This window comes from Heteronotia binoei, chromosome 7, assembly GCF_032191835.1.
Source record: "Heteronotia binoei isolate CCM8104 ecotype False Entrance Well chromosome 7, APGP_CSIRO_Hbin_v1, whole genome shotgun sequence".
NCBI lineage: Eukaryota > Metazoa > Chordata > Lepidosauria > Squamata > Gekkonidae > Heteronotia > Heteronotia binoei.
In genome coordinates this window covers 117,627,377-117,652,113 of record NC_083229.1, presented here as the reverse complement: position 1 = coordinate 117,652,113, position 24,737 = coordinate 117,627,377, and the positions used below count along the sequence as shown (strand labels likewise).

The window sequence follows — 24,737 nt, the reverse complement described above, 5'->3', positions numbered from 1 at the left end:
TGTGTTCTTATGTGACACAGAGTGTTGGACTGGATGGGCCATTGGCCTGATCCAACATGGATTCTCTTATGTTCTTATGTGACACAGAGTGTTGGACTGGATGGGCCATTGGCCTGATCCAACATGGATTCTCTTATGTCCTTATGTGACACAGAGTGTTGGACTGGATGGGCCATTGGCCTGATCCAATATGGATTCTCTTATGTTCTTATGTGACACAGAGTGTTGGACTGGATGGGCCATTGGCCTGATCCAACATGGATTCTCTTATGTTCTTATGTGACACAGAGTGTTGGACTGGATGGGCCATTGGTCTGATCCAACATGGATTCTCTTATGTCCTTATGTGACACAGAGTGTTGGACTGGATGGGCCATTGGCCTGATCCAACATGGATTCTCTTATGTTCTTATGTGACATGGAGTGTTGGACTGGATGGGCCAATGGCCTGATCCAACATGGCTTCTCTTATGTTCTTCTGTGACACAGAGTGTTGGACTGGATGGGCCATTGGCCTGATCCAACATGGATTCTCTTATGTTCTTATGTGACACAGAGTGTTGGACTGGATGGGCCATTGGCCTGATCCAACATGGATTCTCTTATGTGACACAGAGTGTTGGACTGGATGGGCCATTGGCCTGATCCAACATGGATTCTCTTATGTTCTTATGTGACACGGAGTGTTGGACTGGAGGGGCCATTGGCCTGATCCAACATGGCTTCTCTTATGTTCTTCTGTGACACAGAGTGTTGGACTGGATGGGCCATTGGCCTGATCCAACATGGGTTCTCTTATGTTCTTATGTTATGTTCTTATGTAATTAAATAAGAATATCCCTGTTCAGTCCCAGGGAGGTGTTTGTTCCAAGTTTCATAATAACTCATAATTAAACAATTCCCCTTTCCATTCAAGTCACCGCTGACTCACAGTGACCCTGTAGGGTTCTTAAGGCAAGAGATGTTCAGAGGTGGTTTGCCATTGCCTGCCTTGATGTCCTGGCCCTGGTATTCCTTGGAGGTTTCCTTTTCAAATACCAGCCAGGGCTGACCCTGCTTAGTTTTTGAGATGAGATCATTCTAGCCTGGGCTGTCCCAATCAGGATTTGTACAAAAATAACCATCATATATTGCAGAAACACCCCAAACCTATTTGGCTTGATCTAGCACAATGAATTTATGCTACAGATGCTTGGATCTATCTGTGACTGATAACTTATGGTCTGGACAAGGCCAGTTTGCATAAGATAACATCATGGGAGACTTCCATCTGTAGGCAAGTTTCTTCATGCAGAGCTGATGCATGGGAAATGTTACAGTCAAAATCCTTCCCCCTTTGCTAGTGGAAGAAGCGCTGCTCTTATGCTTGGCAGTGTCAAAAGTGTGGTTCTTGAAACTTCTTTTGATGTGTTGTTTCCTTCTTGCGAGGGCTTTTTTTTTTGCTGAAAAAGCCCATCAGGAACTCATTTGCATATTAGACTACACCCCTGATATCACAGCTGTTTCACACAGGACTGGAAAATGGCTGACACTTGCTGTTTCTTGCTTCTGCTTAGAAATCATTCCCGGCTCCAGTGAGAAGGAAATCACTAGTCAAAGGAGGAGATCAATATCTTTGCTGAGGATATAAGGGTTGTCACCTTTGTGAGTGACATTCAAGGTCTATTTAAAGGACTCAGCCTGAATCTATTTAACCATCAGACCTCATAAACTGGCATTGCTGTTTATTCTATGTTATGTTGTAATTCCATGTTACAGTTTCTTGTTCTGACTTGCAGAATGTGAGCCATGCCAGATTCCTAAAGGGTATGGAAGGGGTGGTGATGATTGGGACAGCAGGGATTTAGATAAGATGTCCTGAGCCAGCCCAGGTTGTTCCTCATAAGAACTAATGCTTACCAGACAATTGTTGTCCTCTAATGGAAATTACTTCTGGTCTCAGAGGTCAATAGCTAGGGAGAGACAGTTTATGAAAGGAATTATTGTTAAGCAAGCTATTTCTATGTACCTAGTAGGCAGGTCAGACATAACCCTGGCCTATTCCCCCCCCCCCTCTACAACAAAAGGGTGCATAATAAATCCATCTGGACCCAGGATGTTTAGGTTAACCTTGCAGTAACTGCGTAGAGTGCCTCTCCTCCGGATTCACACAGCCAGGTCTTATCGGCTCTCAGGGAAAGTGTGAAAAAGGGAGATGTTTTTATTAGCTTACATTCCTTAGCCATAAAAGAGATACTAGCTAGTAGCCTTTGAACCCGTGACTCAAATTGCATCTGTATGCTATCCTTTTGAAGTTTTCCTATAAGTAACTATTCAATGCTGTGTACGTCATTACTTCCAAGGATTCTGTCCTTGACCAAGCTATGGAGTTTTTACAATAAAGCAACTTTTGATTAAAGAACAAAAGATTGATTATTGAGAAATATCGATGCTTGACAATTATAGGCAAGGCCCCTCAGAGATCAAGAGAGTCCTACGCCACTTCAGTTTGTTAAGGCTTCCTGGTATAATAAAAGGGAAGAAATGCCAAATTCATAGCATGCCTACAGGTAGTGTGGCCTGGACCGATTTCCCACTCACCTTACGCCGCTCTCATGTTTCTCTTCTCAGTGGCGCTTCCTTCCGATTTCACACTATTTGCCCCAGGGCTGCAAGTAACGTCGGCATTTTTGTGCAGCAAACAGAAACCTCTAAAAACCAGTTTCTGTTTGCCACGGGAAAACGCCAACTTTACTTGCAGCCCCGGAACAGATAGTGTGAAATCGGAAGGAAGCCCTGCTGAGAAGAGGAATATGAGAGCGGCGTAAGGTGAGTGGGAAATCGAGTCTGGTAATGGGACACAGGTTCAAAGTTGTATGATGAACTTCTAGGACCGCGTTCCACCCCACATTCCACACATCCCCTTCAAATCCGCAGGAATTTCTCAACCTAGAACTAGCAACTTAGAACACCTTCTTTCAATTCTGTCAGTCAGAGTGTCTCTGCACTATCACTTAATAATAGTGTTGTGTTATCGTTATCGCTATGTCAGTAACTTGAACAAGAAAACAAGGATACAGTGGACTAAACAAAGTAAGACAGACATCGACATTATGTAAAACCATGTTATCTCATCTAGAAAACTGCTCCTGGGAATATTAGCCACACCTCAGGGCCTCATGTTTGCCAATCAGGGAATACGCCTCATGGATTAATGTGAAACAATATATATGTGGCTTTCTCAGTGAAACACGGAAGAGTCCTGAAGCCTCTCTGTTCCACCTGCCTTTCATCAGCTTGCTGGTGTCCTGGTTGGTGTCAGCTTCAAGATGAACTCTCTCAGCGCTGCCAACACTGAATTTTGCTTGGATCTTTACAAAGAGCTGAGCAAGCAAAATGCTGGTGAAGAAAACATCTTCTTCTCCCCCATGAGTGTTACGGCAGCTCTGGCCATGCTCATGCTCGGTGCAAAAGGGGACACTGAAGTTCAGATGGAAAAGGTAGGTATCCTACAATGCTCTGAAGCAGACTTGAGAAAAGATTGTGGAATCTAGAGGAATAAGACCAGATTGAGAAATATTTGTCCAAAAGTAGCTATTTGCCCAGACGCTGCTGGATTTCTTTATGCTATGTCAGAAGACATTCTTCTTGTTATAGAGATTAAAATGAATGTGTTCACACTGTGGGGTCAGTGCCTAAAAGTCATTCGGGACCCACCATTTATTGTATCTGAATGCCACTTTGGATTGTGGCCTGGGTGGGACTTACAAGGTGGTGGAGGCCCTCGCTGGTGACTCACTGAAATCACCAGCAACATGCTGGTTTCACTTCCTGTGCACACCAGAAGTGACATCAGTGCATCCTATAGTGGTGTGCTTACATCACTTTCGGGCACATAGGAGTAATGTCAGTGCATCAGGACATGGCTAATTCCCTCTCCTAATTTTGGTACCATTTCCCCCCAACAGCTGGTAGGAGAGGGGGCAAGGCCCCAGCAGAATTCTGACCAAGCAGAACCACTATACTGGGGCTGGTTCCAGATCTTGAGGGGCCCCAGATAGAGAGGTTCTCCCTCTCCCAAAATATGAGAACTTGAGGGCATCCAACGAAACTGATGTGCAGTAGATTCAGGATGGACTGAAGGAAGTATTTCTTGACAAAGAGAGTTATTAAAATGTGGAATTTGCTGCCAGAGGGTATAGTGGCCAGAGGGATAACCAGCTTTAAAAGGGGGCTAGATAGATCCACAGAGGATAGGTCTGCCAGTGGCTACTAGCCATGGTGACTGAGAGAAGCCTCCATATTCAATGGCAATAAACTTTTAATCCAGCATGCTGAGCATTTTGTGTGAACCTTGGCAATGAGATCCCAACCCACAAGAACCAGACTACAAAAAACCACCGAGGGATTCTGAAGGCTCTCTTCGAAAGTTCTGTTTTACAGCCATTAAGGTACTACAAGAGAGCTGGGAGCTTCCTAATGGGTTCTGGAAGTCTATGTCGTGTGGCTGGAGTAGCAGCTGAGAAAGCCTATGGGTGGGCAGCGGTGCAACGCACCATTTAAGGATCTGGGATAACCCAGAGGTGCTGTGGTCTGTCCTGAGCGAAGGTGCCGCGTGAGCCTAGAAACGGAGTAGACTGCTTCACACAAAATGCTTGGTGCACTGTGGATTGGCCTGGAACTCAAAGCCGCAAGGTAAGTTCAATATCACGAGCGGCCAGTCATACGGTGTTTATGTTTCAGGTGCTTCACTTCAACAAGATCAAGAGTTCAGGATACGAACAGCACAGTGTGGAACCGACGGTAAGATCTCCTGTTGATGTGATGGGGAAACAACAGCTAAATTCTTTATCTGGAGGGGTACTTATCCATTAGGAAAAAAGAGAAATGTTTCCAACTTAATTTTAGAGGTGTACATGGCATTCAAGATCCATGGGAATTCATAAGAACTCTTTCTCAAAAATTAGCATATGACCAGAGCTTCTTTTGTAGCAGGAACTCCTTTGCATATTAGGCTACACACCCCCTGATGCAGCCAATCCTCCAAGAGCTTACAGCAGGCCCCGTAAGAAGAGCCCAGTAAGCTCTTGGAGGGTTGGCTACATCAGAGCCTAATATGCAAAAGAGTTCCTGCTACAAAAAAGCCTGGTTGTATCTATCCATTTGTCTGCCTTTAAGGGGGAGGGCTAAAACAGCAGAGAACATTATATATAATATTATTTAAAGGACAATAATTATCTCACATGGGATTTTGTTAAATCATTAAGTAATTTCCTCTGGAAATATAGACGTTATTAAACTGGGCAATCCAAGCAGGGACGCCTACGGTTGCCAACTCCAGTTTGGGAAATGCATGGAGATTTGGGATCGATCCCTGGAGAGGGTAGACTTTGGGAAGAGTTGGGAGCTCACTGGGAATGTAATGCCGTAGAGTCCACCCTCTGAAGCCGCCATTTCCTCCAGAGGAATTGATCTCTATAGTACGGAGATCTAAGGTTGCCAGGTCTGTGTTGGAAAATGCCTGGAGACTTTGGGGGTGGAGCTGGGAGAGGTCAGGGTTTAGGGAAGAAGAGGCCTCCGCATGATACAATGCCATAGAGGTAGGGTTGCCAAGTCCCCACCGGCTGCCGGTGGAGGACTTTTTTCGTGCATGTGGCATGAAGACGTCACCCAAAAGTGTCATACCCAGAGCTTTTTTTTGGAGCAGGAACTCCTTTGCATATTAAGCCACACTCTTCTTATGCAGCCAGTCTTCCAAGAGCTTACAGGGCTCTTCACACTGTAAGCTCTTGGAGGACTGGCTACATCAGGGGTGTGTGGCCTAATATGCAAAGGAGTTCCTGCTACAAAAGAAGCCCTGGTCATACTGCACCAGGCAAGTCATGCAGGGACGCTCTAGGAAATTGTGGGAAACTCCATAGAGTTTTCCATATCACTTCCGGGTGTCATCATCATGCTGCATGCCAACGGGACTCTTTGGGGGGCCGGATCCCCCTGCAGCTTCTTTCCTGCCAGCAGGTTGCGGCCCACCAAACATAAGAACATAAGAGAAGCCATGTTGTATCAGGCCAATGGCCCATCCAGTCCAACACTCTGTGTCCCACAGTGGCAAAAAAACCCCAAGTGCCATCAAGAGGTCCACCAGTAGGGCTAGAAGTCCTCCCACTGTGCCCCCCCCCCCCACAAGCACAAGAATACAGAGCATCACTACCCCAGACAGAGAGTTCCAACAATAAGCTATGGCTAATAGCCACTAATGGACCTCTGCTTCATATGCTTATCCATTCCCCTCTGGAAGCTGTCTATGCTTGTAGCTGCCACCACCTCCTGTGGCAGTGAATTCCACCTGTTAATCACCCTTTGGGTGAAGAAGTACTTCCTTTTATCTGTTTTAACCCGACTGCTCAACAATTTCATTGAATGCCCATGAGTTCTTGTATTGTGAGAAAGGGAGAAAAGTACTTTTTTCTCTACTTTCTCCATCCCATGCATAATCTTGTAAACCTCTATCATGTCACCCCTCAGTCGACGTTTCTCCAAGCTAAAGAGCCCCAAGCGTTTTAACCTTTCTTCATAGGGAAAGTGTTCCAACCCTTTAATCGTTCTAGTTGTCCTTTTTTGCACTTTTTCCAATGCTATAATATCCTTTTCCGGAGAGCCGGTTTGGTGTAGTGGTTAAGTATGCGGACTCTTATCTGGGAGAACCGGGTTTGATTCCCCACTCCTCCACTTGCACCTGCTAGCATGGCCTTGGGTCAGCCATAGCTCTGGCAGAGGTTGTCCTTGAAAGGGCAGCTGCTGTGAGAGCCCTCTCCAGCCCCACCCACCTCACAGGGTGTCTGTTGTGGGGGAGGAAGGTAAAGGAGATTGTGAGCCGCTCTGAGACTCTTCGGAGTGGAGGGCGGGATATAAATCCAATATCTTCTTCTTCTTCTTCTTGCAGAAAAAAAAGTATAGTCCCGAACTTCAGGGTTAAATTTCCTCCATATATCTTCCAGATTTTCTTGTTTAACCAGTTTAAAAAAAGACTTTGGCAATTTTCCTTCTTTACTATTGTTTTTTTCCCCTCCCGACCTGTCCATTGAGTTCTTAACTGTTCCATTAAAATCTCCCATTAATCAAAACTTGGTCATAGGTCAATTCATCAAGCTGTTGTATAATGTCTTTAAAAAAAACATCCTTTGCACCATTAGGCGCATAGAGTCCCAATAACAACGTTTTTTTCCCCATCTAATATTGTCTCTACTGCTACAAATCTTCCATCTTTATCTTTAAATACTAATTTTGGCTCCAATTATTGTTTAATATAAAAAACACTCCCCTTTTCTTCTGTTCAGCCAATGAAGAAAATTCCACTCCCAATTTGTTTGTTCCATAAAAATTTATAATCCTTTTGTTTGATATGCACTTCTTGCAAACAAATTATATTACAGTTTTGTTTCTTAATCCAATGAAATGCTGCCCTTCTTTTTTGTGGTGAACTTAGTCCATTTACATTTCAAGACAATAATTTGTAATCCATCATGGTGCAAATTCTTTATTTTCTTCAAAAAATCTACGCATATCCTGTGCATTTGTAATTGTGATTCTTTTCCCCTGGAGTTCAAAGCTCAAGCCTTCAGGTATTATCCATCTAAACCTCATTCCATTGTCTCTCAATTTTTCTGTCAACTTTTTATATGTTCTTCTATCATTTATCACTTGCCTTGGCAGCTCCAATGCTATAATATCCTTTTTGAGGTGCGGTGACGAGAATTGCACACAGTATTCCAAATGAGACCGCACCATCGATTTATACAGGGGCATTATGATACCGGCTGATTTGTTTTCAATTCCCTTCCTAATAATTCCCAGCATGGTGTTGGCCTTTTTTTTAAATCGCAATCGCACATTGTCTTGACTGGAACTTGGCACCCCTACATAGAGGCCACCCTTCAAAGCAGCCATTTTCTCCAGGGGAGCTGATCTCTGCCACCTGGAGATCAGTTGTAAAAGCAGGAGATCACCAGGCCCCACCTGGCAACTGATATGAGGCTGGAAACCCTACAAAAGTTGTGATTCCAGAACAACTCCTGGCCCCACCCAGAGGCTGACAGCCCAAGTTCACATGACAAGGAAGTGGAATGCATTAAGAAGGCAATATATATTCACTTGATAAAGATACATGAGCTCTCGGTCATACAGTGAGGATGAGTTGAGAGACTCTTCGTCCAAAATTATTCATTGAAAGGTCTTCCACAAGGAAGGGGTTTTTTACTGTGCAGGAGGAAATATGGCTCTATTGCTAATTTCAGGGATCTCCCACAGTAGACTTATTAATTCATATATTTATATTCTGCCTCTCTTGTGGCTTGACTTGACTGTTCAATGGTCACCATACAACAGGGAAGAAGAAGAAGATTTTGGATTTATATCCCGCCCTATACTCTGAATCTCAGAGTCTCAGAGCGGTCACAATCTCCTCTACCTTCCCCCCCCCCCACAACAAACACCCTGTGAGGTGGGTGGAGCTGAGAGTGCTTTTATAGCAGCTGCCCTTTCAAGGACAACCTCTGCCAGAGCTATGGCTGACCCAAGGCCATCTCAGCAGGTGCAAGCGGAGGAGTGGAGAATCAGACTCTGTTCTCCCAGATAAGAGTCCGCACACTTAACCACTACACCAAACTGGCTCTCATTCTAAAAGCATTCTAAAAGACAAAAAACCTCCATATACATATTGAAGCATAATATGGGGCGGGGAGACCACACTCAGCACTAGGAACACATGCGCAGTGCATCTATTATCAGCAGCACCAATTGGCAGGGCTTTTTTTTTTTTGAGCAAGAATGTACATGAACCGCAGTTCCAGCTGGCTTGGCATCAGGGTGTGTGGCCTAATATGCAAATGATTCCCTGTTGGGCTTTTTCAACAAAAGAAGCCCCATGTGAAACAATAGTGATGTCAGGGGGTGTGGCTTGATATGCAAACAAGTTCCTGCAGGGCTTTTTGTACAAAAGAGCCCTGTGTGAAACGATGGTGCTGTCAAGGGGTGTGGCCTAATATGCAAATGAGTTCCTGCTGGGCTTGTTCTATAAAAAGCCCTGTGTGGAACGATGGTGCTGTCGGGGTGTGGCCTAATATGCAAATGAGTTCCTGCTGGGCTTGTTCTATAAAAAGCCCTGTGTGAAACAATGGTGCTGTCAGGGGGTGTGGCCTAATATGCAAATGAGTTCCTGCTGAGCATGTTTTATAAAAAGCCCTGCGTGAAACAATGGTGCTGTCAGGGGTGTGGCCTAATATGCAAATGAGTTCCTGCTGGGCTTGTTTTATAAAAAGCCCTGTGTGAAACAATGGTGATGTCAGGGGTGTGTGGCCTAATATGCAAATGAGTTCCTGCTGGGCTTGTTCTATAAAAAGCCCTGTGTGGAACAATGGTGATGTCAGGGGTGTGTGGCCTAATATGCAAATGAGTTCCTGCTGGGCTTGTTCTATAAAAAGCCCTGTGTGAAACAATGGTGATGTCAGGGGGTGTGGCCTAATATGCAAATGAGTTCCTGCTGGGCTTGTTCTACCAAAAAAAGCCCTGGAGGGGGATACAGCCAGGCTGGAGTCAGCGGGCTTAGGAAAATGTCGTTCCGCTTAGAATTGCACTAACGGTAGCTTCCTCAAAGGATCCTGGCCATTTTACTTTGGTGAAGACACTGAGAATTCTTTGTTAGAGACAAACTACCTCTTCCCACAATCTACAATTTCTAGAGTTCCCTGGGAAGAGGAGATGACTGGTAAACTAGTATACATCCCTGGGAATATATGCTTTTATCCAGGGCTCTTTTTCTAGTAGGAGCTCCTCTGCATATTAGGCCACGCCCCCCTGATGTAGCCAATCCTCCAAGATCTTAGAGGTCTCTTAGTACAGGGCTGACTGTAAGCTCCAGGAAGATTGGCTACATCAGGGGTGTGTGGCCTAATATGCAGAGGAGCTCCTGCTAGAAAATCTATTCCAGAAAATTTAGGAATGTCTGTTCCTGTGCTATTCCTTTGCTACTTCGGAGATTCTTGCGGCTACAACTGTGCGAAGCCCAAGATAGGAGGTTGCCACTTTGCCAGCACTCAACCAGTCCCGCCAATACATTCTTCCTTTGTTCCCAGACGGCTACAAAACTGCAGAGTGAAAAACCTGAAGATGTTCATTCCCAGTTCCAGGCGTTATTGTCACAAATGAGCAAGCCCAACAAGGACTACGAATTAAGTATTGCGAACAGACTGTTTGGCGCAATGGGAGTCCAATTAATGCAGGTGAGTCGAAGAAGGACTTTTTCCAATACATGTCATTCTGTTGAAGTTGCCTATGATCTGCTGTCTAGATGGTCAACAGAACTTTGGAGTGAGAACCTACAGCACTGTCATTTGAGTCAGGGGACTCCCACTTTAAGTCCCATCTTGATAAACTGACTCAAAAAGACACTGCAGTTAAAGAACAGCACAGCAATTGCATTTATTTCTTAATACAGGAGCGGAACTAAGGGCTGAAGCAGAGAATCCACGTGTCAGGAGAACTTGTGATGATCTTTCCAGATGGAAAGCCATGTTAGTTTGTACCAGAAAAATAAAACAGGGGTCCAGTGGCGCCTTAAAGTACTGCAGTCCAAGCTCTCTGCTCATGACCTGAGTTCAATCTTAGCGGAAGCTGGGCTCAGGTAGCCGGCTCAAGGTTGACTCAGCCTTCCATCCTTCTGAGGTCGGTAAAATGAGTACCCAGCTTGCTGGGGGGAAAGTGTAGATTACTGGGGAAGGCAAACCACCCCGTTAAAAAGTCTGCCATGAAAACTTCATGATGCGATGTCACCCCACAGTGTCAGAAATGACTGGTGCTTGCACAGGGGACTACCTTTACCTTTTTTTTTAAAATGAAAAAAAGGTTTTGCGAATCCTCCTGACTCTCATATGCTGGAATGAATGTTAGTTTTTCAGGTGCCATTGGACTCCTGCTTTATCTGTGCAAAATGCAAGTGTAGAGTTTCAGAGGGGATGGGAGATGGGTCCATATAACTCCTATACTTCATCTATGCATAACTTGTTGAACAAGTATCCAGGTATGGGACTTCACTAAGCAACTTTCAATACAACCCTCTGCAGAATTACTCCAGTCTGCTCTTGAAGCTAGATGACTCTGGTTGCTGTAGATTGGGGCAACTCTGCATAGGAATGCACTGTTTATTATGAACTGGTCACTTCTATGGGGACAGGCATGGGTGTTTCTGGGAATGCATCTGCCTCTTCCCCCCCCCCCCCCAAACTTATTGCCACATTCATAGCTGCAGCTGACTTGTGCAAACATTTGGTCCACTTATTCTTGATGTGTACACAAGTACATAATTCAGGGAAAGAATGAGTGCTACTTGTTTGCATGAGGAAGTCTGCAAAATGAGAGGATATTTTTTTGGGGGGGGGGGGAATATTCAGAGCCTTTAAAATCTTGATTGGATGCATATACTCAGGGGTGGAATTCTAGGAGAACCTTTGCATATTGGGCCACACGCCCCTGATGTAGCCAATCCTCCAAGAATTTACAAAAAAGAATCTTGTAAGCTCTTGGAGGATTGGCTACATCAGGGGTGTGTGGTCCAATATGCAATGCGGCTTCTGCTAGAATTCCACCCCTGCATATACTAACTATACTGGCCTAAATGGCTGGGTATCTTGGGCAAAGGAGCAGGTAGGCACACAGTTTACGGTTAATGAAGATCATCCAGAAAGGGGGGAAATGTAACCAGTGGAAATAAACAATGGATCTCTTAATCTAATGGGACATAAATATACATGAAGCTGTCTTACACTGAATCAAGCAGACAGCCGTGTTGGTCTGAAGTAGTAGAACAAAATAGGAGTCGATTGCACCTTTAAGACCAACGTTCTGAATAAAACTAAGCTGGTCTTAAAGGTGCAATCGACTCCTATTTTGTTCTATTACACTGACTCAGACCATGAATCCATCAAAGTTGGCATTGTCTAGTCAGATTGGTAGAGGCTCTCTGGAGTGTTAGGCAGAGTTCTCCCACATCACTTACTGACTGATCTTTATAAACTGGAAATGCTGAGGATTGAATTTGGAACCTACTGCGTGTAAAGCAGAGGATCGTCCACTGAGCCCCTTTCTTCAGTGGGTTTGGAAGAGTGTCACTCTGCTTAGGCTGACACTCCTGGAATAGGAGGCTGGTCAAGGGATATGTGGCACCACGTACGAAATCAGCCAGTTTGGTGTAGTGGTTAAGTGCATGCAGGGCTTTTTTTTGTAGCAGGAACTCCTTTGCATATTAGGCCACACACCCCTGATGCAGCCAATCCTCCTGGAGCTCACAGTAGGCCCTGTACTAAGAGCCCTGCAAGCTCTTGGAGGATTGGCTACATCAGGGGTGTGTGGCCTCATATGAAAAGGAGTTCCTACTACAAAAAAAAAAAGCCCTGAGTGTGTGGACTCTTATCTGGGAGAACTGGATTTGATTCCCCACTCCTCCACTTGCAACTGCTGAAATGGCCTTGGGTCAGCCATAGTTCTCTCAGAGCTGTCCTTGAAAGGGCCGCTTCTGGGAGAGCTCTCTCAGCCCCACCCACCTGACAGGGTGTCTGTTGTGGGGGAAGAAGATAAAGGAGATTGTAAGCTGCTCTGAGACTCTGAATCAGAGAGAAGGGTAGGGTATAAATCCGCGGTTGTCTTCTTCTAGCCCACGATAGGCTGAGCTTTTGTAGAATAAATTTGCCTTTGCATCATTCAATAGACCTGTTTGTGCACTTCTCCCTTTGGGAAGATTCTCCTGTGCCAGAGACTGATTCTGAGTCAGCACCAAAGGAGGATGAGGCAAAGGAAGGAACTTCAAGAGGTGCAGCCCAGCAGGTTGAAGGCAGAAAAGCCTTCTCGTCATTACACCCTTATCTATGCAACTTGCAAAGGGACAGGAGCTTGGCCGTGCCCCTTTTAAGTAGGTCACTCCAGCAGGCTGCTGGTCCTCATGACGGTTCAGTACAAGGGTGGCCAAACTTGCTTAATGGAAGAGCCACGTAGAATAAATATCAGAGAGCCACAAGACATGAATATCAGATGTCTGAGAGCAGGAAGGAAGGCAAATTCAGTGGCACATTTAAGGCCAACGAAGTTTTATTCAAGGTATAAGCTTTAGTGTGCAAGCACTCTTCTTCAGACAGTGAAACAGAATTTCCTCAACCATTACATATAGGAAGATGTAATGGCTGAGGAACTTCTGGAGGGAGGAGAGATGGAAAGAAAGCAACTTTAAATGCATTCTCCAAGCTGCCAGCTGGCTTAGCCTGAAAAAAGGTGATTTAAAGAGAGAAATGCCTTCTCCAAACCGGCTGACATTGTGGTGGGGGCTTCAAGAGCCACACAGCATGTGTGGAAGAGCCGCACGTGGCTCCTGAGCCCCAGTTTGGCTACCTCTGGATTAGTAGAAGCCTTCCCTTCCTCCTTCCCTCCCAGAGAACTGTTCATGTTTCCATCGTTTCCACAAGGACTGCAATGATAATCATCAACAGTGACATCAGAACAGTGCAAGTCCTATCTCCCTTCTAGCACACTGGACAAGCCTCAGTGCTCCCCGCTCAGTAACATGCGCTCTTGTGTTCTCCAGCAATACGTACACAACACGAAGGCATTATACTGTTCCGAGATGGAAAGAGTTGACTTTTTAAACGCCACCGAAGAAGCCAGAGAAACTATTAATTCGTGGGTTAAAAGTCAAACCAATGGTAAGCCTGCATGCATTTTTTTTTAACATGCTTCAAAACCAAATGACTGTGTTTGGTAAATTGCAAACAATGATGCATTTATGTTGGCTTATATGTGGAGCGCAGCACAACGCCCTTGTATATATTGTCATCTGTTATTTAGGGCGTTTTCGCACTCACCTTCAGCCGGCGCGACCCCCCTCTTCACCGCACAGGATCTGCGCGGATTTCGCACTAAATGCCGCGGAGCAGCCGGAAGAGCCGGAAACTCCCGTCGCAAAAGCTGCGCAAACGGAAACTGCTTTTTGCCGATTTCCGTTTGAGCGGCTTTTGCGCCGGGAGCTTCCGGCTCTTCCGGCTGCTCCGCGGCATTTAGTGCAAAATCCGCGCAGATCCTGCACGGTGAAGAGGGGGGTCGCGCCAGCTGAAGGTGAGTGCGAAAACGCCCTTAGTAAATTTGCCTTTCTATCCTCTACTATATTATATTGAACGTTTTCATAAAACATTTCTTGCTGTATTGGCTGAGTATTACTTCACAAGGGTTGGCCTAGAACAGGGGTAGGGAACATTGGCTCGCCAGATGTTTTTTGCCTACAACTCCCATCAGCCCCAGCCATTGGCCATGCTGGCTGGGGCTGATGGGAGTTGTAGGCAAAAAAACATCTGGAGAGCCAACGTTCCCTACCCCTGGCCTAGAAGTTCCCAGGCTTATACCAGGGGTCGTTTTGTAGAAAAATAGGTAGCGGAGCTCATTAGCATAACTCATGAGCATATGCCCTCCCCCAGCCAAAAGCAACCCAACGCAAGAAAGGAGAGCCCTGGGCGAGCGAGGCCTGCTTGGGCTGGCTAGAGATTCAGCCAGCGCAAGCAGGCCTTGCTCGCCTTTGGGCTCTCTTGGGTTGCTCCCCCCCCAGTCAAAAGGCCAGCAAGTCACCCGCAGCCCAAAATCACATAAGAAGTGGAGAAAGGGTGGCACAGGCTTCTCCAGGGGTTAATGAGGGCTGCTGGGGGTGTGGCAAAGCCCTTGGTCCAACTCCTTCCTTATGGTCCAGCTCTCACAGTCACACATTACTACTAGGAATACCATTGCTTTGACTTTACGGACTTTTGTTGGCAGGCTGATGTCTCTACTATTTATTATACTGCCTAGGTTTGCCATAGCTATCCTCCCAAGGAGCAAACGTCTTTTAATTTCATGGCTATCATGATTTCCCAATAAGATATGTCCGTCAAATATCGCTTACTTTCTTTGTTTTCTTTTCAAAACAAAGGCAAAATCCAGAACCTTTTCCTTGCTGATGCTTTGGATCCATCAACTGTTCTGGTACTAGTGAATGCAGTCTATTTCAAAGGGAAGTGGTTGTCCAGGTTTAAGGAAGAGTACACCAAAGAATTGCCTTTTTGGACAAATAAGGTATGGGGTTTCCTGCAGCTGAAGTGGAAAGAAAGCCTTTTGTGGGAAATATGTGCAACTGTACAGTTACCAGGCCTCAGATTCAGTGGGAGCTCACAGGAGCACAGCTCCTGAACCTTTCTGAGAGTTCCACCTCCTTCTGAGAGCTCCACCTCCTTCTGAGAGTTCCACCTCCTTCTGAGAGTTCCACCTCCTTCTGAGAGCTCCACCTCCTTCTGAGAGCTCCACCTCCTTCTGAGAGTTCCACCTCCTTGTCCATTGAATAGTATGTGCACCTGCTTAACAACCCCTGGATGAGCTCCACCACCTATTTTTCTCCAAAATGATTCCTGATAGTTACCATTATTGTTCCATACCTGGCCAGCTCTCCTGCAGGTTCTTGTTAATCATAGTATTGCTGAAAGAAGAAGACGAAGAAGATGATATTGGATTTATATCCCGCCCTCCACTCCTTTCCCTTCCTCCCCCACAACAGACACCCTGTGAGGTGGTGGGGCTGGAGAGGGCTCTCACAGCAGCTGCCCTTTCAAGGACAGAGTCTCAGAGCGGCTCACAATCTCCTTTCCCTTCCCCCCCCCAACAACAGACGCCCTGTGAGGTGGTGGGGCTTGAGAGGGCTCTCACAGCAGCTGCCCTTTCAAGGACAGAGTCTCAGAGCAGCCTGCAATCTCCTTTGCCTTCCTCCCCCACAACAGACACCCTGTGAGGTGGGTGGGGCTGAGAGGGCTCTCACAGCAGCTGCGCTTCCAAGGACAGAGTCTCAGAGCAGCCTACAATCTCCTTTCCCTTCCCCCCGCCACAACAGACACCCTGTGAGGTGGGTGGGGCTGGAGAGGGCTCTCACAGCAGCTGCCCTTTCAAGGACAACCTCTGCCAGAGCTGTGGCTGACCCAAGGCCATGCTAGCAGGTGCAAGTGGAGGAGTGGGGAATCAAACCCAGTTCTCCCGGTTCTGCACTTAACCACTACACCAAACTGGCTCTACACTATGCCAAACAAAAGGTAAAATATAAATCTGATCCCATATAGTGAGTAATGCCGTCTGTATACCTAGGCAGCTTTGATATGTACCTGTCAGAGGTGGGTGCAGCTCTGCATTTGCATAAGCCGGGGTAGAATTCTAGCAGGAGCTCCTTTGCATATTAGGCCACACACCCCTGATGTAGCCGATCCTCCAAGAGTTTACAAAAAAGAGCCTTGTAAGTTCTTGGAGGATTGGCCACATCCGGGGTATGTGGCTTCATATACAAAGGAGCTCCTGCTAGAATTCCACCCCTGTGCATAAGACCATGCAGCCAGATGTTCATCACCAGTCAACATCATGCATGACGGAGGTGCATTCTCACACACACAGTTACAGAGATTGAAATCTGTTTCCCTGGGAAACATCTTGCCCTATTACATGGAAAACCTTCCTGTATGAAGCTGTATCTGGATTGGGAATGAAGAATATTTTTTAAATCTACATCCTCAGGGTTGTCAGGTTCCTCTCTGGACATGGGCAGGGGATGGGGGGGGTGTGTAAGGTTGCCAGATCCAGGTTAAGAAACTCCTGGATATTTGGGGGGGTGAAGCTTGGGGAGGACAGGGCTGTCCATGGGCTAAAATATCTTTTTCTCTTGCGCAGGGGTGGAATTCTAGCAGGAGCTCCTTTGCATATTAGGCCACACCTCCCTGATGCAGCCAATCCTCCAAGAGCTTACAAAAAAAGAGCCTTGTAAGCTCTTGGAGGATTGGCTACATCAGGGTGTGTGTGGCCTAATATGCAAAGGAGCTCCTGCTAGAGTTCCATCCCTGCTTTCGTGTTGTTTCCTATATGGTCTGAGTGTTAGTTGAACCTGGTTAAACTTGGAGAAGGGGAACTGCTCTGTTATGCTATATGCTTGTATGTAAGGCCACATTTTGTATAGGCTTATATTATAATTTTTGTTGAAAACTTTCAAAATTTAATCAAATTTTTCAAAATAAGTGTATAAAGGAATCTGGGGAATTTAAAACAAAACTACTTTTAAAAATGTCAAGCAATGGAAAATGTACCTTCCGTTTCAAGGAAGGCATGTACTGCATTTGCATTAATTTCAAGGGCTACTTTGAAGGAGGAAGCAAATATCCCCATTCTGTGTTCCGCAACATTTTATTCCCATTATGCAGTTTATATATTAAAAAAGAATATATTTTTCTACTTTGCTGTGTTACAGAAGAAGAGCAAAAAGGTGCCGATGATGTTTCAGCGTGGGGAATTTAAACTGGCCAGAATTCAAGACCCTCCTGTTCGAGTGATTGAACTGCCTTATGAAGGTGAAGAGCTAAGCATGATTATCATGCTCCCTGAGGATGATGCTAGTCTACAACAGGTAATTTAAAAATGTGATGGTGTCTGAAGCTGTTGGTGGGAAGGATCATAGTTCAGTGGTAAATTACAGGGTTTGAATTCAGATGATCCAGTGCCTTGGCATCGCAGGGCTTTTTTTGAGCAGGAATGCACAGAAATGTAGTTCTGGCTGGCTTGATGCCAGGGGGTGTGGCCTAATATGCAAATTAGTTCCTGCCTGGCTTTTCCTACAAAAAAGCCCCGTGTGAAACCATAGTGTTGTCAGGCGTGTGGCCTACTATGAAAATGAGTTCCTGATGGGCTATTTCTACCAAAAAAGCCCCGTGTGAAATGATGATGTCATGGGGGGTGGCCTAATATGCAAATGAGTTCCGGATGGGCTATTTCTACAAAAAAGCCCCGTGTGAAACAATGATGATGTCATGGGGGTGGCCTAATATGCAACTGAGTTCCTGATAGGCTATTTCTACCCCAAAAAAGACCTGTGAGAAACAATGGTGATGTCAGGGGGTGGCCTAATATGCAAATGAGTTCCTGATGGGCTATTTCTACCAAAAAAGCCCTGTGAGAAACAACGGTGATGTCAGGGGGAGGGGCCTAATATTCAAATAAGCCCCTGAGCTATATCTACAAAAAAAAGCCCTGGCTACAAGGATCCCAGAAAGCAGGGAAAGCCCTCAGCCTGAGCCCCTGGAGAGTTCAACAGCACAGTCCTCAGTAGACCAGTGATCTCATTCAGCATAGGACAAATTCATATGAGGATAAGGAAGATATCAAAGTGACAATACCCATCTATGTTACTACCTTGAATGGACAATCTCTGCATTTTTGGCGCACCCTATCCAGGGCTTTTTTTGTAGCAGGAACTCCTTTGCATATTAGACCACATACCTCTGATATAGCCAATCCTCCTGGAGCTTGCATTTGGCCCTGTACTAAGAGCCCTGTAAGCTCTTGGAGGATTGGCTACATCAGGGGTGTGTGGCTTAATGTGCAAAGGAGTTCTTGCTACAAAAACCATCCTGAATTTATCAGTCTGAAGTTCAGCATTGTATTTCACCACACAAACTGACTCCCACAGAGATGTCTAAACCCTGTAATAAACTTGGACCAACCTAGGAATAGCTATGAAAAGATCTTTTCATAATTCCTCCATTTCTCCTTTTAAATCTTTTTCAATAGTTTTGATTTTGGTGAAGTTTGACCTTAAAAGCATATTGAGATTATATAGCGTGGTATAAATATAAACAAGTCTGTGGTTTTCCCTGGCCAGTAATTTTGATTATGGTGAAGTTTGACCTTAAAGGTGTATTAATGTTATATGGCAGGGTTGGCCAACGGTAGCTCTCCAGATGTTTTCTGCCTACAACTCCCATCAGCCCCAGCCATTGGCCATGCTGGCTGGGGCTGATGGGAGTTGTAGGCAAAAAAATATCTGGAGAGCTACCGTTGGCCACCCCTGTTATATGGCATAATATAAATGCAACCAACCAACCAATCAGTAACAATACTGCTATTGTTCTTCTTTCAAGCTGGAAAGATCTCTTACCTGCAAGAAAATCGAAGAGTGGACCTGTTCATCAAACATGTGCCCCTTGAAAGTGGACGTGTATCTTCCCAGGTTTAAACTAGAAGAGAAATATAAACTTAATGAGGCTTTGCAGTCACTGGGAATGACTGACGCTTTTGAGAAGCGAAAAGCTAATTTCACTGGGATATCTGAGACATTGGGGCTTGCTGTGTCCAATGTCACTCACAAGTGCTTTGTAGAAGTCAATGAGGAGGGCACGGAATCAGCTGCTGCCACTGGGGTAGAAATAGCTGAAAAGAGTGCACACTTCCCCTTTGAGTTTAAGGCAGATCATCCATTCCTCTTCTTTATTCTAAACAATACAGCAGCAAAGAGCATTATCTTCTTCGGTAAATATTCATCACCTTAAGTAATATGCGGTTTGGGGAAAACATCCTCCTATTCAGCACAGTAGTCGGGGAAACTAAGAATTATATTAGAGCTATCTTTAGTATTGCTTACATTTTTCTCTGGCTTTCTTTTTTAGTAGCAAATATAACTTTTAGCCCTGTTTTCAGGCAGGTATGTGGACTTAAGTAGATGAATTTTGGAGTTAATCTAGTTTGAGATTATCCTTGACCAATTTCACACTAGACTTTTAATTCTGGTTTAACCCTGTCCCCAAGCTGACATTCTACACTGGAATCAGAGATTCAGAGAAACCAACTCTGTGACTCTATGATTCTGTGATTTTAGTGTAGAATGTCAGCTTGGGGACAGGGCTAAACCAGAATTAAAGGCCTAGTGCAAAACTGGTTCTTGTGCTGGTAACTGTAGGGATGGGAAGGAACTGCAAAAATGCAGTCTGGTTCGTATTTCCTGGCCAAACCATGAACTGAATGGGGAGGACCCCAGGTGAACCAAACTGGTTCATTTCAGATCATGGGGAGTAGGGAGTAGAGAGCATGGGCTTAAAGGGACGCTGGGCCATTTAAACCCCTTCCAAGCGCTGGGAAGAGTTTTAAATGGCTCGGAGTCCCCTTAAACCCATGTGTTCTGCTTCCCAATGCTAAACTGTGTTTTGTAGCAGGGTTATAAAAAGACTCTGAGTCGTTTAAACCCCTTCCGAGTGTTCAGAAGGCATCTAAATGGCTCAAATTCCCTTTAAACCCCTAAAAAGCAGCTAAGCAGCGAGGAGCAGAAAGCAGCGGTTTAAAAGGGACTCCCTTTGAACCCATTTCTGCTATTTACAAACTGCCATAAACTGTTTAAAAGTTTGTGGAAGTTTGTGGTGGTAGACTTGCCATGAACTTTGGTTTGTGAAACATGAACAGGCTAAAATTCATCATGAACTTTCGTTCCTGAGCTGGCTCATGTTCATCCGTAGTTGGTGATACACTCCTTGTGGTGACAAATGAGAGAAATTTCCCTGAAAACACAAGCGAAACCAATATTCTTCTCCTACTGAGGTGCTTATTTTGCCTGATTCTTCTGCACTGTGACCCACCTTCTGGCAGTGCAAGGAGACAATGTTCAGTGGAAGAGTTTGGTTAAAACTGCTGAGGCCAGGTGGGCCTTCAGAAAGCATTCAGAAAGTAGACACTGGCGTGGTACCATTCAACATGACCAGGGACCCCTGAATCAGTAAAACATAGCACGTACCCATCATGCAGTAGAGACTTAACATTCTGCCCCAGTTACAGAGAACAGCTACAGGACTTTTCGACCCAGTAACCATAAGACGTGTAGGAAGATCACGAGCACAATACGAACATAGCTCACCAGACAAAGGTCAGCAGAAACTTTCTCCAGTGCGAGGAAGTCAAGATGTTCTCGGGTCGGTCACATAGGAAACCAGAAAAATGTGCTAGGGTAGGGTTTTTGGGTGATGCTTTGCATGCCTCATGGGAAGGTCTTGTGACTTAATTGCAGTGTAACATAAGATCTGAACACTATAAAATAAAGAGTGCCGGCTTGCGAGCCAGGCAATTGTTCCTGGACACGTGTCTCGTGTGGTTCCTTGCTTCACACTGGACCCTACTGACTCCCTGATATGTGTTGGAAATGCCCTTGGCAAAAGAAGAGAGCTCAAAGGAACATTCTTGCCTAAAAGAAAATGCCTTTATTTTTGGTGTACCATCTTTGCCACTCCTTTGAGACATCACCCATTTAGGCTGACCCATACAGAATGTTAGAGAGTTCCATGACGCAGAATGGTGAAGCTGCAGTACTGCAGTCCGAACTTTCTGCTCACGACCTGAGTTCGATCCTGGCAGAAGCTGGGTTCAGGTAGCCAGCTCAAGGTTGACTCAGCCTTCCATCCTTCTGAGGTTGATAAAAGGAGTCCCCAGCTTGCTGGAGGGAAAGTGTAGATGACTGAGGAAGGCGATGGCAAAAAGTCTGCCATGAAAACGTCGTGTTGTGACGTCATCCCAGAGTCGGAAACGACTGGTGCTTGCACAGGGGACTACCTTTATCCAAATGTCAAGGTGCAGTCTCCTAGATACTGGTGGATGGGTGGGTTATCTGTGTTTATGTTTCTGATAATGTAAATCACCTTGAGCAGGTTTCTGAAAAGGCAACATACGCAACAGTGAAAGAAATAAGTAGTAAACAAAGAAAGCACAAAAGCTACTGGTTAATGAGGCTAGCAAGTTACAAAATAACCAACGTGCTAAGTCTCCAAGCAAATAATAAGGAGAAAGGGGGAAATAAAGGATTCCTATCAGCTGCATTATTGGTTATAGAATATTTTCATTATTTTAGGAATGCCAGTTTCAAACCCAGTACTATTTTCCTCCAAGAATTAGTTTGGACTTGTTCTCTTTCATACATTCATTTTCTGAGTTTTACTATTTTGGGGAGGGAGGGAGGGGGACTAAAACTTTCCAACGTCCATTTAATTTTTGCTATTCCTTTCAGCATCCTCCATATTGATGCGTTATTAAGTTTGCATATGTTCATGTGTCTAAGTTCTCAAACCGCTATGGGAAAAATAAATACAAATAGTAAAATCTCACTTCCATGGGTACCTTAAGTATGCAGTTTTACCTGTCCACCTGTCTGTTTTACATGTCCACCTGCCTTTAAATCCATTCCAACTTCGGTTCTACATTAACAGCAACAAGATTGGATGGTCCCAGAGTGCTAATCTGCCAAGTTGTGGGGGTTACTTTTCTGCTTATGAAGGTCTGAGGATGCAAATAGCAGGGCTCTTTTTCTAGCAGGAACTCCCTGATGCAGCCAATCCTCCTGGAGCTAGGCCCTGTACTAAGGCCCTGTGCTAAGAGTCCTCTAAGCTCTTGGAGGATTGGCTACATCAGGGGGGCATGGCCTAATATGCAGAGCAGCTCCTGCTAGAAAAAGAGCCCTGGCAAATAGGATTCTTGCAACTTTGAGACCTTCCACCTGTTTGTGCTACTCTTGCCCCTGGCTGCTTACTCTACAGACTTATTTGGTTAAAAATAGAGCATACTTCTATAGAGGAGGTTGTCTGGAATTGTAGTGTTTTCTGTCCTATAACACAGGGGTGGCCAACGGTAGTTCTCCAGATGTTTTCTGCCTACAACTCCCATCAGCCCCAGCCAGCATGGCCAATGGCTGGGGCTGATGGGAGTTGTAGGTAGGGTTGCCAAGTCCAATTCAAGAAATATCTGGGGACTTTGGGGGTGGAGCCAGGAGACATCGGGGCGGAGCCAGGAATAAGGGTGTGACAAGCATAATTGAACTCCAAGGGAGTTCTGGCCATCACATTTAAAGGAACCGCACACCTTTTTAAATGTCTTCCTTCCATAGGAAATAATGAAGGATAGGGGCACCTTCTTTTGGGGCTCATAGAATTGGACCCCCTGGTCCAACCGTTTTGAAACTTGGGAGGTACTTTGGGGAGAGTCACTAGATACTATACTGAAAATTTGGTGCCTCTACCTCAAAAAACAGCTCCCCCAGAGCTTCCGAAACCTCTAGATCAATTCCCCATCATACCCTATGAGAATCAATCTCCACATAGAGAATAATGCTCAGCAGACGTGAGAGGATGCAAGGACTACAAGTCCCAGCATGCACCTCGCGAAGGGAGGCTGGACTGGAGCGAATAGCAGGCCGGCGGTGGGCGGGTCTTTGTGACTTGGAGGAAGGGAGAAGCCAGGCAGGGAAAGAGACACGACGCCATTCCACACACCCCACCCCCACTATCAGATTTTTAGGGAGCGGGGGATTAGGCTGCTAATGCAGGGGTCCCCCGGCAGGGCGGGGGGGTTGGAAAGCCTAGTTGTAGGCAAAAAACATCTGGAGAGCTACTGTTGGCCACCGCTGCTGTAACATAATAGAAGAACTTTTTGTTTTGTTTTTTAAGAAAAATCTCCCCATCTTGCGGGAGTTTAAGGACTCTTCCATTTTCCGCATCAACAACGTTCTTAATAAAGTTCATTTAACTTCCTAGTGTCAGGTCTCTGAACTACTTTCGATAATAACGACTCTTCATGGGTTCAGGATAAGTGTTTATTGCAAAGCAGAACTACCGACACAGGTCACAGCTGTCAAGTCTGTCATATATGGAAATGTTGATTCTGTAACTTTGGTTCAATGGTAAAGGATTCTGGGTAAAACATACTGAAAACCGGTTGCTGCTAGCTACCTCTCCTTCCCCCCTCCTTGCTATGCCTTTGTTGTGTAGTCGCTTTGAAATGCTGATATGGGACCAAGATAGTAAAGCCTTCTCAGGCCAGGTGTGTGGAGGAGTGTAGAGGCGCCAAGGCCTCGGACTGAGAATGAAAAGTAACATCCTGGTGTGAAAGTAGATTGCATAGAGAGCCCCTCCCGCAGGAATCCTTTGATCTATACCTTAAAAAGCTGTGTTAATGTCTATGTACCCCAGTCCTTCAATTGCTATCATGCTCTGTAGTTCTGTAGTCAATAAACTATGATACTTTGTTTCAACAAAGACTCGTTATTGAAATCAGCAGACTTGACAACAGCCCTGTCAGAACTGAAATACAACTGCAGGTGTGTGCTAATGAAATACTTTCACTGGGGCCGTTATTAACACATCTTTTGTGCAAGGCGCAAGACTAATTCAAAAGCAAAGCAGATGCAAACGGTTACAATTTTTTTTCCCTCACACCACAAAGCAACATATGAAATCACCATGAGCTAACACACCAGGCTGACCATGAAGACCTGGCTGAGAAGGAACGAGTGGGCGAAAACGCTGTCAGAGCCAATTCAGGAATTTAAATGTAAATGGCAGTCCAAACACCCGAGCAAGACAGAAGTGAAAGCGCAGCATTACTGGATCTTTTGCCCAGTGTAAAATCAGCCCCCCCAAAAAGCAGTTACAAACAGTGATAAACAATGGCAAGGGATCTTGACACCTAGATTGGAATACTCCCTCTAAACTGTGGAGTCCTGTGAGCAAAAACTGTGCTTTGCGAGCTACTGGCATTAAAGCTGTGAGCTACCGCATAAATTAGTGTACTCCGGGGCCCTTTTTTTCCTGAGCTAAGACAAAAATGTGTGAGCTGGAGGCTAAAAAATTGTGAGTTAGCTCACACTAACTCGACTTAGAAGGAACACCGTGGAAGAGTGGTAATTTATAAAAACAACTGCAAACACAGATCAGTTTCATAATTATTACACAGATGAATGCGTATTTGCTCGGAAGAAGGTGTAGGAAACCCGAAAACTTATAGCACTGTTGAGAGAACTGGCTTTTGTCCAGTCAGGATAATGAAGCAGATATGAGAGGTAGGCTTCCCAACCCCCCCCCCCGCGCCCTGGCGGG

At 45.3% G+C, this 24,737-nt stretch overlaps 1 protein-coding gene across 1 annotated transcript; it reads left to right on the top strand.

Annotated features, from left to right (window-relative positions):
- Window positions 1-3,304: 3,304 nt before the first annotated feature.
- Window positions 3,305-19,385, top strand: LOC132575471 (leukocyte elastase inhibitor-like). Its single transcript, XM_060244267.1, has 7 exons — window positions 3,305-3,479; window positions 4,723-4,782; window positions 10,110-10,256; window positions 13,604-13,721; window positions 14,972-15,114; window positions 17,312-17,467; window positions 18,978-19,385. Exons 1-7 carry the CDS (start codon window positions 3,309-3,311, stop codon window positions 19,383-19,385), a joined length of 1,203 nt encoding a protein of 400 aa, XP_060100250.1. The 5' UTR covers window positions 3,305-3,308.
- The last annotated feature ends 5,352 nt before the right edge of the window (window positions 19,386-24,737 follow it).

Coding starts and splice junctions, on each gene's coding strand:
- LOC132575471 (XM_060244267.1), top strand. CDS start 3,309: ATGAACTCTCTCAGCGCTGCCAACACTGAATTTTGCTTGGATCTTTAC. Junction 4,783..10,109: donor AGCACAGTGTGGAACCGACG/GTAAGATCTCCT, acceptor CTTTGTTCCCAG/ACGGCTACAAAACTGCAGAG. Junction 10,257..13,603: donor TGGGAGTCCAATTAATGCAG/GTGAGTCGAAGA, acceptor TGTGTTCTCCAG/CAATACGTACACAACACGAA.